This window comes from Mytilus galloprovincialis, chromosome 2 (genome assembly GCF_965363235.1).
Source record: "Mytilus galloprovincialis chromosome 2, xbMytGall1.hap1.1, whole genome shotgun sequence".
Taxonomy (NCBI): Eukaryota; Metazoa; Mollusca; class Bivalvia; order Mytilida; family Mytilidae; genus Mytilus; species Mytilus galloprovincialis.
Genome location: NC_134839.1, coordinates 90,338,085 through 90,356,454, shown reverse-complemented (window position 1 = coordinate 90,356,454; position 18,370 = coordinate 90,338,085). Strand labels below are relative to the sequence as shown.

The 18,370-nt window shown below is 30.7% G+C and overlaps 1 protein-coding gene across 5 annotated transcripts in view; it reads right to left on the bottom strand.

The window, feature by feature from the left end:
• Positions 1 to 2,335: 2,335 nt before the first annotated feature.
• LOC143064823 (adenylate cyclase type 5-like) overlaps positions 2,336 to 18,370 on the bottom strand; it is a 53,524-nt gene continuing 37,489 nt past the window's right edge. For 4 of the 5 annotated variants that reach the window (XM_076237953.1, XM_076237950.1, XM_076237952.1 and 1 more), the window contains 12 exons: positions 17,891 to 18,047; positions 16,560 to 16,657; positions 14,197 to 14,281; positions 13,105 to 13,221; positions 11,888 to 12,046; positions 9,213 to 9,388; positions 7,576 to 7,756; positions 7,130 to 7,249; positions 6,608 to 6,754; positions 5,701 to 5,902; positions 4,635 to 4,759; positions 2,336 to 3,944 (listed from right to left, as the gene is read on the bottom strand). In XM_076237953.1, the coding sequence (XP_076094068.1) occupies positions 3,804 to 3,944; positions 4,635 to 4,759; positions 5,701 to 5,902; positions 6,608 to 6,754; positions 7,130 to 7,249; positions 7,576 to 7,756; positions 9,213 to 9,388; positions 11,888 to 12,046; positions 13,105 to 13,221; positions 14,197 to 14,281; positions 16,560 to 16,657; positions 17,891 to 18,047 (1,708 nt within the window). In that variant the 3' untranslated portion in view covers positions 2,336 to 3,803. The remainder of the gene's footprint in view (positions 3,945 to 4,634; positions 4,760 to 5,700; positions 5,903 to 6,607; positions 6,755 to 7,129; positions 7,250 to 7,575; positions 7,757 to 9,212; positions 9,389 to 11,887; positions 12,047 to 13,104; positions 13,222 to 14,196; positions 14,282 to 16,559; positions 16,658 to 17,890; positions 18,048 to 18,370) is intronic. The other variant, XM_076237954.1, reaches the window with a different exon arrangement.

The window sequence follows — 18,370 nt, the reverse complement described above, 5'->3', positions numbered from 1 at the left end:
CCGTATAACATATTGGAATTATAATGGAGTTCCTTCTTTATGATTTTATGATTTATGCCATTGATTCATTGAGCTTTTAATTTCATTGAGCTATAGAGGTTATGTTGATGATGATTAATTACTTAAGCCTAAATAAAAAATGTAAAGACATTAAAAAAAATATATTATTGTTTTACTTTGGAAATCACAAGCAAGAAAACAGACCTATCTTTAATTTCCAAAAGTAATAATGAACAGTCATTGTCTACTGACAAAGATTAAATTAAAGAAAACAGGGCGATTCTAATTTTCTGCAGTAATCATTATTCCATTTGATTTATAATTTATTCAGTCTGCAATTTCAGAGAAAGGTATTGCTGATTATATACAATAAAATACATAACAGCCTATAAAAGATAAGAACAGCTCAAAATTACCATACCACTAGGACCCATGTAGGAGAGCTGATTTCAAATTGGTTACATTTCAAATTTATGTAAATGTCAAAGGAAAAATATTTAACATCATAAATGTAATTTTCTTGAAATTGTGGGGCAGAGAAGAGGACTCTTGTATAAATTGTGTGATTTCTGATTTAACTATGTAAATGGATTTCATATCAGTGCATTTTAATGTTTTCAAAATGGTGGATTCTGAAAAAATTGATAATATTCAAACTTTTAAAAAACATCAGGTCAAAATGAGGCTATTAACTATGATTTTACCTGGATTATGTTCATTGCCATCAGCAAGAACCCTTGCAGTAAATAGGATTATGTAGGTGACAAGTTGCAATGCAAACTTTCAAAACCTTTCCATCATGTCATCAATTTCTAGTTGTTGTCAAAACTAATGTCTTTCTCCTATTACAGCCACTTGTTTGGGCAGCAGTCCTTTTGCGCCAATTACTGTTTTTCAGGGGTATCATTTGCGCCAAATATATTTTTCCAAATGTATCAATTGCGCCAATTTTCGGAACTCATTAGCGCCAATTTACCTGTACACATATCTATCTATTTATTCTCATTTTTGCTTAAAAAGAATCATATGTTCAGAGATATTGCACCATGAAGATGAGCATCTGGAGAGAAATGACTTGAAATGCACTAGACAGTCCATATACATAGAGAGAAGAAAACTTATTGCTCTGCTTAATATTTAATTCAAGTTATGCAAAAGAGAAGAAAATAAAACCTTTTGCTGATTATGTTTAACCACATATGTTGATAACACAGTGATTTGTTTCCACCATCCATATGGACTGAAACTCTATCGACCGCAAGACGTACCAGTAATGGAGCTGAAGCATTCCCCAGTAATTATTATGAACGGTTTTATGCATTTAATTCTTCAATATTTGTCTTTTTGGACAATAAAGGGAAGTCACAAGCTACTACATACATTGTACCCATGGAGCAGCAGTAAGAAGAAAGTATGTTTCAGAAAAGGAAACATTTGCCATGTATAAACTGCCGGTTCAAAGTCCTAATAAAGGAGGAGGGAAGTCATTTTTCTTCTAATTGGCGCAATCGTATGTTTTATTTTTGGCGCAAATGATACCATGTAATTTTAAAACAGGTGGCGCAAACGTAGCATTGAAGAAAAAAAGTTGTGGCGCAAAAGGACGTATTTTTGGCGCAAACTGATCTCTCCCCTTGTTTGCATCTGCCTTACTGATTTAATACATCTTAAGTTCTAGTCCTGAATATTGACAAAATATTTGCCACATTGTAGGACATTAAGGAATAATCTAGCAATCTATTTATAAACAAGATTTACAACTTCATTCTACTGTAATAGACTGTCAATCTTGTTCTTAACCGATTCACAATAGTTGTTATGAATGTTTTTACTGAATTTCAAATTAATTAAACACAAAAATGTGTCCAACAAAAATCTTGTCATAAATTAAACAATTAATAAATTATCTGAGCAATCACATTTATAACAAGGATTTCATGTTATTGATAATGACACTGATACAATACAAAACACAACCATGACATTCATCAAGAATAATGTGATAGTGTATATTAAAATGTATCTTACATTTACATGATTTATGAAACAAAACAATATTATATTGTAGTGTGTATAACATATATTGATAAAAATTAAATGAGATCACAACAGAAAGGGAATGATATCAATTCATTGTTGTTATAATTGATACTGATAAAATATTTCACTGACTTATGAATAGAACTGGAATGAGAGCAATCCCAACCAAAGTTTCATACTGCACCAATTTATAATACAAAAACAAAAATGAATAGTGTCCAAATGTACCATAGGTTATCAAATTTACCATCATCAGGAATGCCCAATAGCAAATAAAAAAAAAAATTTTACATTGTGAATTCTTGATATTAGACTCAACTAATTACCTTTTGTGTCAAAAAATAATGTAATAATTTTTGTCTTGAAATGGGCATAGCTAGTTTTATTTTTAATTGTCCTCTACTATTATAAATGAAAGATTACTACCCATAACATATATATATATAAGTAATATCACAAAAGTTTTGCAGTTATATTAGAGGAAATACCATAATAACAAATGATCTTAATAGTATGCTAAACTTATAACAATAACATGACAAAACTGACTAGATCTTTAACATAAATTAGCAAATATGATGAGCCAAACGAGAAATTTGACATGAAAATAAAATATAAACATTTTGGCAGGAAAATAAATTATATAATTGCACTTACATAATACTTAAATAGAACCATACATAATATCAAAGGACTAAAAAATATGATATGTATTACCAAACATATTAAGTTATAGCTGGGACCAATGTATAAATGTATTTGTCCCAAATTACAGCTATTCCTAGTAAGCCATAGCCACTGTTGTTGGTTACTTATGTTATATAGTTTTTATGCAGTCACTTCAGATTATTGATTTTCATGCTCATTCATTCTGCTGCTGATTTCCCTTCAGGTTTTATGAAATAAATTATGGACTTTGTTAAAGACATTACAAATAATTCATTTTTAACAAATTTATCCCTATTACCCTGGAATGACAATTTGCAGTATCCCTTAAATCACCAATGAAAAAAACAACCTTGTTATTTATTATAAGACAAGCTTTTTCTTTATCAAATTTCCTCTAATTTAGGTTCCATAACTATGAAATGACAAATCTGATTTTTTTAAAATCAAATGATAGCTGGTCTCCATAGAACTGAACATTGTGCATAACTATGCATAAAAATAAAGACCCTTTAGATTAATCTGGCTTATCACCAGTCATTGAAGATTTGACACAAGACGTTTACCACTGACAGTCTGTGTCCTATTTGTTGGTGACAGGTTGAAATAAGGCACAGAAGCAACTGTGTTGTCTCTGACCTGGTTAAAATTTGTTTTGGTAAAATATTAACATCAATAAAATCAATTATGCTTCACAAAAAATCAATTTACTTTTATAATTTTCTTCCGACAAAAATAAAAGTTTTATAAAAAACATTTAAAAGGGTGTTTTAGTAGTTGTCTTGAATATTGTTTGTAATTCTGTTTTTTTTAATCCTTATATAATACAAAGTTTGAAGATCACAATCCTTATAGATTAATTTTTCAAAACCGGCTGTACAATTAGTGGCAGTATAGTACAATTATGGGCAGTATAGTACAATTAGTAGCAATATAGTACAATTAGTGGCAGTATAGAGCCAAGGTCTACCATTCACAAGTTTTCTCTCCAAACTTGAATATAGAAGATTATGCAATCATATCAAGAAACTGTTTCCATGACAACATATGTCTTCATACTGTTTTGCACATCACTAATTGTAATTATGTGGAATGTTTCAAGCTTTACTGTAAGCAACTGATGGCCTGTCTGTAAGAAAATAGGTTGTCATGTCACCCTTTCCTTTGACCCTAACAATTCCTCGACACTCAAGAACATACCCTTTCTTATGTAAAATATTGTGTATTTCCTGGGTGACCTATTTCAAAAGAAAAATTAACTTTCTATAAATATATGCAAGTAAAAGTTATTAATAATAATCCTACAACAAATGTAGGCTTGAGGGCACTTACAATGAAATATTTCTAATATATCATATTTCCAATGGTCATAACTCTTAAATATTTGGCACTGATTTTCAAACTTTTCTAAGGAATTGCTAAAATGACTCTTTGGTATAAATTTCATAAAATTCTGGTAAGTTTGCTACATCCAGTATTTCCAAGTTCCCTGCACCACATTGCCAATAGGATAATAAAGAAGTTCTAAAAAGTTTCATGGATTATCAAATGATTATGCACTTACAGGTCACATTGGTTTCTATTTTAAAAATTGATATTGATTGTAAGATATGAAATTGATTACAAATATATAGTGTGTTATCAAAAACCTACTTTGCACTCATCCTCCACCTAGAAGAGATTATACAAATATGATCTATAATTCAGAAGTAAGCCTTGTTGCTGTGTAACATATTTGTTTTTCACTCATTTTTTGTACATTAATTAGGCCATAAGTTTTCTTGTTTGAATGCTTCATCATTTTTGAAGGTCATAATCATGGAGAGTTTTTTTTTGTAAACCAGTGATGTTTGGTTGACAACTAATTGGTTTTACTAAATTTTTCCTTTTCTAAACTTTTATCCATAAAAAAATTTCAGATTGATTACCTGTATACGATCCTGAACACCAGTACTATCCATACGACTTGCCACATTAACACTGTTTCCCCAAATATCATAGTGTGGTTTCCTAGCACCAATTACACCTGCCACTATAGGTCCAATGTTCATGCCTAAACAAACAAGTAATATTACAATTGAAGATAAGTTTCAAGTAGTTAAATTTAATCAAAGTGCTTGAAGGAACTGTACAGTTAAAATTGCTCCAATTTATCAGTAGGAAGTAAAATTAATTATTGCATTGATTGTAGTTGATTTAACAGCAATTCTAGACAAAGAAAGATAACTCCAAATTTTTAAAGATGATGTTAACAATGAAATCATTCTATTTTTAGAACAGATATGAGATTCCTGCACTTTGCAAAAGTTATATAATCTTCTTGACAAGTGTAATGTTTTGTGCCTTGAATATCTCAGCATATATTACATCCATATATTTCTTGAAATGTTCATGGATAGGATGTATAGAATGTTTTGATCAATGCACTATATTTTGTATATCAAAAAAGGTAGTGATAAGGCTTGGAACATTTATATATCAAGTCAGTCCCATAAGGTTTTGATTGCATTTCATGCCATCTTTACCTAAAAATTGAAGTTTATAAGTTATTTGTACATTTACTGTATATTTTATATAAAAAAACATATTTTTTTTCCAAAAAGTATAGTTAAATTACTTCCACAGAGATTTTCATAGAATTTTCACTTTAAAAAACAGTAGAATTATTCAGTGTTTATGAAAATAATTTTGTGAATTAGTTTTCAAGAATAAATCATGTTAACATAACTTGAGTTTCTAACATCACTTTTTATCAATTATTTGTACCCATAATGTCAGAAATGCATTAACTTTGTGTGTTTAAACATAGCAATTAATGAAAAGAATCCAAAATTAAGAGCAATTTATCATTTGTACTTTCAACTTTAATAACATATAACTGCCCTTTATGTATTCTAAATTATAACACTTTTTCACACTATAAGCTTAGCTTTTTAATGGATATTTACAGCTAATTCAACCCTATTTGTCTAACAAACCTGATTTAAGACTTACCTATCCTTAACTTAAAGTTATTGAATGAATGTTCATTGACATACTGGAGTTGTTCTCTGAGTGAAAAAGCAAACTCTGCTAGGGCTACAATATGCCTCATGTCAGCATAGTTTGTTTCCTTAGTTAAACCTGAGGCTGTCATGTAACTCGATCCTATTGTTTTGATCTTTTCTAAACATTTAAATCTCTCTTCACTGATGATCTGAAAATATAAACAATAACTACACAGTGATATTAAGGCACTTTACGAGAAAAATATGTTAAAAAGTATATTATTTTTGAACAATATTAAATCAATATTGCCAGAAACAATTTCTAAGCAGCAGTAGTAGTGTTAATCATTAAAATCTAAATTTAATTTTTCACAGTTTGTTTATATCAAAAGTGAAAGTAGTCATGTGACCTGAGCAGCTACTGAAGGTCGTTTATTTCATTTTCAACTCAAAAGTCAAGCGTGTTGCTGGAACCTTTCAACAAAAAATAAAGCATCAATGAAATTGTATGAATGTATATTTTCTGAAAAATGCTATCCAAAGTTTAAGTTATACTGACAAAAGGTAAAAAGTGGTGTAAATCTGATGAAATTTTACATATGAATCTGTTATCTTAACTGCAGTCCTGAATCAAAGGGGCATAATTTACTCATGAAAATCAGTGTTATAGAAACAAATATAAGAATGATTCTAAACCAGTTATGTATAGAAATTGGAAACGAATAGTAATTATCAAACCCTAAAGCAACATAAATGAAGGGCTTATTATCAAACCCTAAAGCAACATAAATGAAGGGCTTAATTAAAGAACTGTTTTGTTTTGCACACTCACTAAGAGCATATTGGATAAACCTAAGGCAATCTTATAGAACCTAGCATATAAACTGAGGTAAAATTGAAGGTATAACTCTTACCTCATCAAAATCAGCTATTATTTCATTCAACAGCCTCAGACATTCCACTCCCTCATTGTTGCCCTCTAACTCAATGTAGAAATCATTAAAGTTGGCAATAGATGCAAACATTATACCTGTGTTATCTATATCTAAATGATACAGATCCTGTAAGAAATAAAATCATTGTTATATCCCTTCTTCAATGGTAAAAACATATGCTGCCTTTGATAAAATTTACTTATCTATTGAACGGTGTCAAACACAAGATACTACTGAGAAGTAAAAGCTTACAATAACATCTCATTTTTTTTTTCTTTTAAGATATAATTATATTAGGTGATTTTTCCTGACTTGGGACAAGTTCAAACATTTGGTAAGGTAAAGGATGTTTGGTGAGATCTCAACCCTCCCCTCTATAACTCTAGCAAATGTAGAAAAAGAAAACCACACAGCAATATGCATAGTAAAACTTGTTTTAAAAGAAGTCTAAGTCTGAAAAACATTTATACAAACATAAAACAAATATGAGGGTGTATTTACCTCATCTTTCTTGTGTTGATTTTTAAGGAAATTCTCAGCCACATGTAGAGGTAATATATTTGCTATCAGTTTGAGATTGTATGCTCGTAAACTTTCCATTTGTTCTTTCTCTTCTGTAGCCTATAATATAAAACAATGATTGATTCATTGGAAAGAGACAGGTTTTAAAGTGTTTGGTTGCATGTTTATAAAATTAGTGAATATTCAGTAACCACAGGTGGGAAACAGTCCTATTTGCCAGTCATGACTTAAAATGAAAGCTGTTTGTCCTAAATGGTATAAAATGATAATACTGAGAGCCCTAATTACCATATTAGTGCTGCCTGTAAATTTTGACTAATGATTGCCAATCCTTTTTAAATGTATGTTAGTGTAGCTTTTGAAACCAACAGAAAAGTTACTACAGCAAAAACAATATTTATCAAATAGTCTTTACTTATAAATACCTGAATTTTCCACAAGAAATCTAATCTTGCAGTTGCTTCAACCTGTTGACTGTGTACAAATAGCAAAACCACAAAGAAAATCAAAAACAAAATTATCTCCCATTTCAGAGGTATCACCGTCAAGGTATCCCACGTGTTTATACTAGAAATAGACAACATACAGGTATCACAGCTAATAATTCTACAAATGAAAAAAAATTACAGCTACTTATTTAGTCAAATTAGGAGATAACTGTATTGTATTTTAAGCTCCAACAGCATCAATTGGTGATTTGATTGTCGCAAATTAAGTTTACTAAGGACATGTTAGCGAACACAGTAAATGGGTATTTGAAACCATCAAATCAGGAATTCATGCTTAAAATACAATATTGTTATCTCCATTCTAATGAAACTGATAGAAAACAAAGTCAAATCATACATTTAAAATATGCCATACGTCGTCTGCGTTTGTGGGTACATTTTCATCCTATCAATTGTAAATTGATGCCATGAAAATTAGTGACATTATCCAATCAAAATGAACATAACAAGTGATGTTGCATTAGAATTAGTGTTTATACTTGAGAAATTGTACCACAGTAAACTGTAAAACAAATAGATATGGAAAATTCTACTGCAATATGCCAGTGAATACCTATTCTACCACAATATGCCAGTGAATACCTATTCTACCGCAATATGCCAGTGAATACCTATTCTACCACAATATGCCAGTGATTACCTATTCTACCACAATACCCCAATGATTACCTTTTATACCACAATCCCCTAGTGATAAATATCTTTTCTACCACAACTTCCCTGTGATTACCTTTTCTACCACATTATACACCCACCCAGTGATTACCCATTCTATAACAATACAACAGTGACTACCTTTTCTACCGCATTATACACATAGTGATTTTCCATTCTACAACAATACCCCAGTGATTTCCTATTCTACTAGAACGCCCCAATGATTACCTATTCTATCATACTGCACTGTTGCTATGTGTATTTTCTGTCTGGAAAATTGATAGCAAAAGAAGTTTAAGCACTCAGTCAATACCACTGCTGGTGGACTCCGACTGCTTATCTCCAAGGGTATCATCAACGCAGTAATACTTCAATTTTTACTTACAGGATTTATAACAGTCATTGTTGATAAATTAAGAAATTATTTAGAGACAAAGATTTAAAGTCCCTCCGGTAAAGTTGACCTTAGGTAAATTTTGCCTATTCTTTTTTATATGTTCCTATTGATGATATAGCACCTCAAATATTCAAGAATTGATACATCCCTGGAGTCAGTTCCATAAAAAAAACTTACAACTAAGATTGATTGTAAGTCTATGAACTGTTCATGACTTACAATCAATCTTGTTCATAAGGTTTTTAGTGAAATCAACTCCTTGTTTTCAACGTTTTGAATTTGTCAGTTCCTGATGAAGGTAAATCCACAAAAGTGCTTGAATGTATCAAATTAATAAAGTGTCACCAGAGTTATACAATAGTCAAGAGTTAGACCATGAGATAGAGTTAGTTCCCTTGTGTTTGTGAATAATAGACTCTATTATAACCATACAGTTTTGTGTTTGATTATCTATTTAAAAGTTTTCAAATTAGAACATCCAGATTATTTATCAACTTACCCTCTGTTAGCACTAATTAGAAAATCTCTGTTGTTAAGGAGATCAACAAAGAATACTTCCACCAATAACAAGTGAAAGAATACCATCACAGTCCACACCAATAACTTCAGTACACTGCTTGCTTGTATGAACACTCCTAATGCTATCATCACTAACAACATACAAAATGATAGATACTGAAAAATAAAATAACATGATCTCCTTATGCTATCATCACCAACAATATACAAAATGATAGATACTGAAAAATAAAACAACATGCTCTTAGACCTTATGCTATCATCACCAACAATATACAAAATGATGTGTACTGAAAAATAAAATAACATGCTCTCCTTATGCTATCATCACCAACAATATACAAAATGATAGATACTGAAAAATAAAACAACATGCTCTCCTTATGCTATTATAACCAACAATTTACAAAATGACAGATACTGAAAAATAAAATAACATGCTCTCCTTATGCTATCATCACCAACAATATACAAAATGATGTGTACTGAAAAATAAAATAACATGCTCTCCTTATGCTATCATCACCAACAATATACAAAATGATAGATACTGAAAAATAAAACAACATGCTCTCCTTATGCTATTATAACCAACAATTTACAAAATGACAGATACTGAAAAATAAAATAACATGCTCTCCTTATGCTATCGTCACCAACAATATACAAAATGATAGATACTGAAAAATAAAATAACATGATCTCCTTATGCTATCATCACCAACAATATACAAAATGATAGATACTGAAAAATAAAACAACATGCTCTTAGACCTTATGCTATCATCACCAACAATATACAAAATGATGTGTACTGAAAAATAAAATAACATGCTCTCCTTATGCTATCATCACCAACAATATACAAAATGATAGATACTGAAAAATAAAACAACATGCTCTCCTTATGCTATTATAACCAACAATTTACAAAATGACAGATACTGAAAAATAAAATAACATGCTCTCCTTATGCTATCGTCACCAACAATATACAAAATGATAGATACTGAAAAATAAAATAACATGCTCTCCTTATGCTATCATCACCAACAATATACAAAATGATAGATACTGAAAAATAAAACAACATGCTCTCCTTATGCTATTATAACCAACAATTTACAAAATGACAGATACTGAAAAATAAAATAACATGCTCTCCTTATGCTATCGTCACCAACAATATACAAAATGATAGATACTGAAAAATAAAATAACATGCTCTCCTTATGCTATCCTCACCAACAATATACAAAATGATAGATACTGAAAAATAAAATAACATGCTCTCCTTATGCTATCGTCACCAACAATATACAAAATGATAGATACTGAAAAATAAAATAACATGCTCTCCTTATGCTATCGTCACCAACAATATACAAAATGATGTGTACTGAAAAGAAAACAACATGCTCTCCTTATGCTATCATCACCAACAATATACAAAATGATAGATACTGAAAAATAAGATAACATGCTCTCCTTATGCTATTATAACCAACAATATACAAAATGATAGATACTGAAAAATAAAATAACATGCTCTCCTTATGCTATCGTCACCAACAATATACAAAATGATGTGTACTGAAAAGAAAACAACATGCTCTCCTTATGCTATCATCACCAACAATATACAAAATGATAGATACTGAAAAATAAGATAACATGCTCTTCTTATGCTATCGTCACCAACAATATACAAAATGATAGATACTGAAAAATAAAATAACATGCTCTCCCTTATGCTATCGTCACCAACAATATACAAAATGATAGATACTGAAAAATAAAATAACATGCTCTCCTTATGCTATCGTCACCAACAATATACAAAATGATAGATACTGAAAAATAAAATAACATGCTCTCCTTATGCTATCGTCACCAACTATATACAAAATGATAGATACTGAAAAATAAAATGACATGCTCTCCTTATGCTATCATCACCAACAATATACAAAATGATGTGTACTGAAAAGAAAACAACATGATCTCCTTATGCTATCATCACCAACAATATACAAAATGATAGATACTGAAAAATAAGATAACATGCTCTCCTTATGCTACCGTCACCAACAATATACAAAATGATAGATACTGAAAAATAAAATAACATGCTCCTAGACCTTATGCTATCATCACCAACAATATACAAAATGATGTGTACTGAAAAGAAAACAGACCACTGCTGGCTTGTATAACCACTCAACACCAACTACATGTAAGAATGATCATAATAGAAAATTAAATAGACCACACAATGGTTTGTTGTTGTCATCAACTACAAAATACAACATGTAAAAAGTTGGGACTACCAAACAATGCTCCTTAAACAGTACAGCCTTTGATATTTATCCGCTCCAGACAATTAAACATTTAAATCAGTGGTAGAATCTGTTTCTCTAATAATTTTTAAACAATATGCAGACAAAATTATTCCTTCTTTCCAAATGATCTGCAATAAAATGTGTTCTTCCAATATGATGTCATCAGACAAGGTCCTTCGAAATCAAAGTCAAATTTTGACCAATGAAGAACTGAGATGAAAAGAACCACACATTAATTAAATATAAATAATCAACATGTCAGGAAAAGGATATATCATGTGTAAGAATTATAGAAAATAAAAATCATATTTACCTCTGGAAAATGTGAAGTTTTATGTAAAGGATTACATATTGAATACTCGATACCAAGACTGATATTGGCTTGGTCCAGATGTGTTAGGTTTACTGATGATACAGGAATACCAAAATGTGTGGAAAGACATTCTTTTAAATCATACTGATAAACAGACACCTGAAATTACAATATAGCTGACAATAAATATAGGAAGCATTCATTTAGTAATAAAAAAATCAAATATAACATTTGGGACACTCTTCATATACTAATCAATAATAAAACAGATCTCAAAATATGTTCCCTTGATAAACTTAAGGTATTATTTGAGAAGTAAAAGCTGTAAAATTAAATGTGATATTATCATTTCAGTATCCAACCTAATCATATAATTACTGGATAAAATTGTATAATTAGGTTTTTCCACTATTCTGTGGAAAGAGCTGATGTATTTGTACTTTTTTTCTTCTTCTGCCAAATTTGTTACAGTCCCTGTTTTATGGTTTCACAAGATGTCCCTTAGATTTTTTTGTATATAATATCAGTTATTAGGAGGGGTAGGACAGGTCCTGATCCTGAAATCCGGGGCTTAAAAGCATGAAATCCTGAGGTCTCGAATTTAAATAATATAAAATCACAACATCCTGAAATTCAAAAAAAGAATTCTGGGATCCATAAAAGGTCAACCCCAAAATCCCGAGCTTAAAAACACCAGATCCCAGAGTCCTGATAAAGGTCCTATCTCCCCTCAGTTATGGCACATTGGTGTCCCTGTTTAATCTAAGACTATTTATTGTAAGGGTTATCTTCTCAAACACAGTTTTTTTTGTGGTGAGATCTGGGGTTGAAGTCATAAAACTTTGCTCAGTGCTCAGAGCACAAAAATCATGCTCAAAACATGAAATCTAGCATTTTGATTGGTTGATTTTGTAGTATGAGTACAAAAAACTGACTTGAAAGTTTTATGACTTCGAGGCCAGCTCCTTAACCATAAAAGAAATCAACAAATTTATTTCACCAAATTTTTCAATATTCCTCAGGATTTTTTGTCCAATTTTGACGGAAGCGAAACAAAGGCTCCATATGAGAGTTATTTCCCCTTACCATTTGGAATAAGTGTTATGAATTTGTAACTGGTAAACCATAACTGTTAGTGACCTAGGGTCTGTTGATTTGAGGTCCTTGGTACAAAAAATAGGAAACTAGGTCAAGATCAAAGGTCAAAGTTAACTTACCATAGGAAATAAGGCACTAGAATATAGAAATATAATGACTATCACAGCTACAATTTGATTATACCAATGATTCACAGCTATTGTTCTGGCTATAGCCTTGATTCTCCTTGGTGTCCACTAAAAATTAATAGATGATAGCAATACAGTCTTGAGGCATGTTAATCATTCAAAGATAAATCTAGGCTATTAGTTATACAACTTGATCAAACTTTTAATATTCACCTTTTATGGGTGAGATGTTAAGCCTTTAAAATAAGTTTTCATCCATTTTATATAAAAAAAAATTGTTTTCACTCTTGACGCTTTAAATCTTTGGTATGAAAATTTGTTGTTCTTTTAACATTTTTTTTTTTGAAAGCGCTTTTCATTGGGGCTATGAATTTTCCTGATTTGAGCAAAAGTTACATGATTCTGATTACCAGAATTCGTGAATTTTATTTTTTCTCACAAAAAAAATTAAGTGAAGAATCACATGTACAATGATTTGAAAATAATCACTAGTTGTTATATTTACAATGATTTGTAGACATTGTAAAATAAGGTGTTCATTTTCACTTATTTGTTTCAAAACTGTCTTCATTCAACAAATTATTAATAAAATAATTGCTTTTGTAAATAAAAGAGGGGCGAAAGATACCAGAGGGACAGTCAAACTCATAAATCGAAAATAAACTGACAACACCATGGCTAAAAATGAAAAGGACAAACAGACAAACAATAGTACACATGACACAACAAAGAAAACTAAAGAATAAACAACACAAACCCACAAAAAACTAGGGGTAATCTCAATGAGGTGATTCATGTATGCTGACAAATGGTCTCAATTGATGGAAATCATTATATGCCCATTTCCAGTCAAACATAAAAGAAAATTCTATTTTTTTCCCCTTGTAAATATTATTGTATAGTAGAAGTTCTTTTATCATTTTCCTGATTATTGAACTCATAAAAGGTTTTGATAAACTCTATTCAGGTGACAGACAGATGGGTCAGAAACTTTCAATTTTCTACATCTTTGTTCTGCGCGGTAAATTTTATTATTTTACACAATAACAGTACTCAAAAATATAAAGTATTGTACTAACTTACCAAAAATGGTTCTGATAACATTAGAAAAAATAAACCAAGTATGGCTAGACAGGAGATTGGAAATATTACAAACATTACAACTGACCTGCAAATAAATTAATAGTATTTGGTCAAACATCATACAAAGCAATACTGTTGTTTTTTTATAGAACTTAAAAATAAATAAACGGGGAATGTGTCCCATAGAGACACAGATGATGTCCAGGCTAGCATATTGCATTATTAAGGGACATAACTCAAGAACTAAAAGTGATACTGCTAAAATTTGAACTTAAACTGAGTTAAGTGGTAAGACAGACATGAACCCACTGAATAACAGGTTTCTGATTTTGGACAGGCACATACAGAATGTGACATGGTTAAACATGTTGGTGAGTGCTCAATTCTCCCCTATTTACAATTAGTATTTTCTCAGCTTTAATAAAAATAAAATATTAAAATAAAATGCTTTGCTGAGTGCAGCCTGATACAACAAATAAATGTGGACAAAGATTTTACAGATTTATTGAGCAATACTGTGTAATTGAAGATTTCGTCTTGAAACTTTCAAAAAATTTGAAATTCCAAAAATTTGGAAGAAAAAGAATATGTACCCCTGAAAAAATAATTGAGTAAAAAATCCCCTTGGCCTTTGAAATATTTCCCCCCAAACTAAATCCCAGCCTTCCCTTTGTGGTATGGAACCTTGTAGTACAATTTTAGAGAGATCCATACACTTAAACACAAGTGATTGTATGGAAACTAGTAAAGTGCTTGTTTTTGGCACCTTTTTTGCCCCCAATTCCTGCACGTTTGGGGCAATCGGCAGCATACTCAATCCCAGCCTTCCCTTGTGAAATCAAACCTTGTAGTACAATTTCAGAGAGATCCATTCACTTACACACAAGTTATTGTCCAGAAACTAACTGTTTTTGGCTTCTTTTTTATCCCTAAATCTTACAGGTGTAATACCACCAAATCATGGTACGCCACATCTGGTTGTATACGAAAGTAGGCCTAAAAAAATATTCCCTTGAATTTGACAGTTGTAGAAAATTAACTCTGCATTTCATCGCACTTAAATTTTCTGAGTCATAAACATGTATGTTGGGTGTCTGAAAGCATCATTCTTTTTTTATTTGATATTTTGGAAAGTTAAGGTTACATAGTTACCAAAGCAGGTAACCAGTAAACAACAGTGTAAAAATTGGGTTGTTTACTTCCAGTGATGGTTACTTTGTTAATATGCAATGAAATGTAGTGTGAAATTTTCACTGTAGCACTGGAAAAGATTTAACTTTATACATGCAAAGTATTTCTTTGGTTGAAATAAAGGTAAATACTGTACAATTTTTTTAAAAGTGCCAATTTAACATAGACTAATAGGAGAAAATCAATGGTGGTATTACACCTATTTAGGGAAACTACATGTGCAATCATGACCTTATTGTACTTTCATTTTTAAAAATTATTACTAAACCAGTTCGCACGTTGTAAACATGTACTATTCGGAATGGATTGAGACACAAAAAACATGTTTAAGGGAAAATTGCCTTAAAATGGGGGTTTACGGATGTTTGCTAAGTCAAATGGGTGGACAGACGAAGCTGTATTCAGTTTATAGTGTTAGATTTCCTTGGGACAGAAAAAAAACCATTGTATGGTCACAGATTTGCATACATGTTGCACACTGAGAAATTTGACCTATCAGAGGAAGTTGATGTGTCTCATCTTTGTCATCAGAAGAGATGCATCAACCCTGAAAACTTTTCTTTTGAGCCACCTCATATCAACCAAGACCGCCAAGTTTGTCGTGGTACACACCCAACAAGGTGTCCAAAACACAAACCCTACCAAGACTGTTTGATTTAAAATGGTAAAACAATAATGGTTTTAAAGAGAAGTCTTATTTCTTCTTCATATAATTTATTAAATACACTTTTGAATCCACATATATTACATTGAGACCTTTCTTGCCATGCTAATCCCCATTTTACTTGAGCCTCTGTGTCAAACTTTAAATCACCCTTACAGTTTCGTTTATATACAACATGTAATTTTTTATTTCAGTGTTAACCATGTACTGAAGAGCATTCTGTTGAAAAATCTTATATGTGAATTGGTCTGCAGATGACACTTTAGCATTGAGGTATGTATCAACTAATGTCATGGTCTTTTTTTGTTTTGGCCGCAAAAGTTTACAATTTGCCATTGTGCGTCAATTTATTAATATGTGACCTGAATTCAGATGTAAATATATGTACTCTTCTGATATTCTCTATATTCAGTAGAAATAAATTGAATTACACTATAAAACATAAGAATAACTATAAACATCAATACATGTGACAATCTGACAAACCTACTAGAGTGGTGTTACTTACTGTGGTAAAATAACTAAATGTATGGTGCAAACAAATAGTAAAGTGATCAGTGTGGAACCAATATGTGATGTAAACATTGTGTCTCGTACTTTACAATACTGAAAAGATAAATAAAAATATCTTTATACATATATATTGGCTAATAATTTAATTTTGGATGTAATGCGTCTTCTGATTGGCTGACATAATTTTGTTATGAGCCCATAGACATAATTTAGTCATGTGACCGTGACATCATCAACGGTTTTTCATGGTTTTTTACGGTTAAAAATGGAATTTAGAATTAAATTATAAGAAATGACTGTAATATTTTTTCTGTCTATTCGAAATAACATAAAAAATGTGGTGCACACTGCTACGCGCATTATTCAGTGTGCACCAAATTTTTTATGTTATTTCTTCATAGACAGAAAAAATATTACAGTCATTCCTTAAATATCAATGTGGTGTAAACATTCTGTCTCGAACTTTACAATACTGAAAAGACAAATAAAATATCTATATATATATTGGCTAATATCAATGTTGTGTAAACATTGTGTCTCGTACTTTACAATACTGAAAAGATAAATAAAAATATTTATGTATTGGCTAATAGCATTGGTTATTCTTGCTTTATTAAAAATGTAAATCAAAATTCTGAATAACTTTAGACATTTCTACTGTTTTGATATCCCTATATTTGCTATTCCAGCTGGATAATGGCCATTGCAACTTTAGACATCTATAAAGATACCAGAGGTCCAAACCATATGGAGTATTACCTGGTAAAATGTAAGTTCCTGTGCTTCAAAATAGCTTCAAGGCCAAAGGTAGAAATGGGGTATATGTCAATACATGATCTTCCATTAAATGATGTTTCCAGTAAAAAATTAAAGTCACAAAGCAAATATTTCTACATCACAATGTCATACAACATGTTTTTGCAAAAATGACACGAGGTCACTCAGAACAATTCATTCATAAAATCAAATATCATGTATTATACTTAACACCACCATAAAAATATATCTATGGGTTAAATAAAAGATATGAATTAATTCAGTTGAGACTAATAAAGATGTGATTAATCAACAACTAATTCCTAAAATAACATGCACACTATAACAGTTTAATCTCTGTGATGCATCCATTTCTTCAAGCAAAAGAGACTTCAAACTATTCACTGTTTCATACCTTTTGGCTGTGAGTAAACTAACTGGTCTACTATAGACCTATTGTGATATGTACCAAGTAAAATATCATTAGTACCTAACAAACAACTTACTTAGAAATGTGATGTAATATGTAAAATTGTGCAAATGTGTTTATCATAATATTAGCTTACGTACCTTTTCCTCTAAATCAGTCTTTAGGAATGTGAGAAAGAAGAATTTCACATGATCTGAACGGAGTTTATCTATACTCCTGGCATCTATAGCTCGACGGAGATAGTCGTTTACTTCATCGTTAGGGTCTTTAGTATTCTGATCATCACCAATACCAAGTCTAAGCAAAATAAAAGTTTCATTTCAAAACATTGAAAGGTTTGTATTATAATTGTTATTAGTAACAAAGTGTTGAACTTCATGTGTTAAAATGATCAAATGATCAAAATAAAAGAATACGCAATAACGAAAGTTTTCAATTCTGTCCTGTTCCTCTTTTTCTTCATATTCTTATATTTCCCCCCTGATTTATGACATAGCAATTGCACTTGACTCAAGGTTCCAACATTTAATTTCCTATTTCTATTTATTTACTGATCACTCAATTTTCACCATTAAGCTCTGTGCTCAAGGCCTTCAATCCATCTTCTTTTAAAAATGACA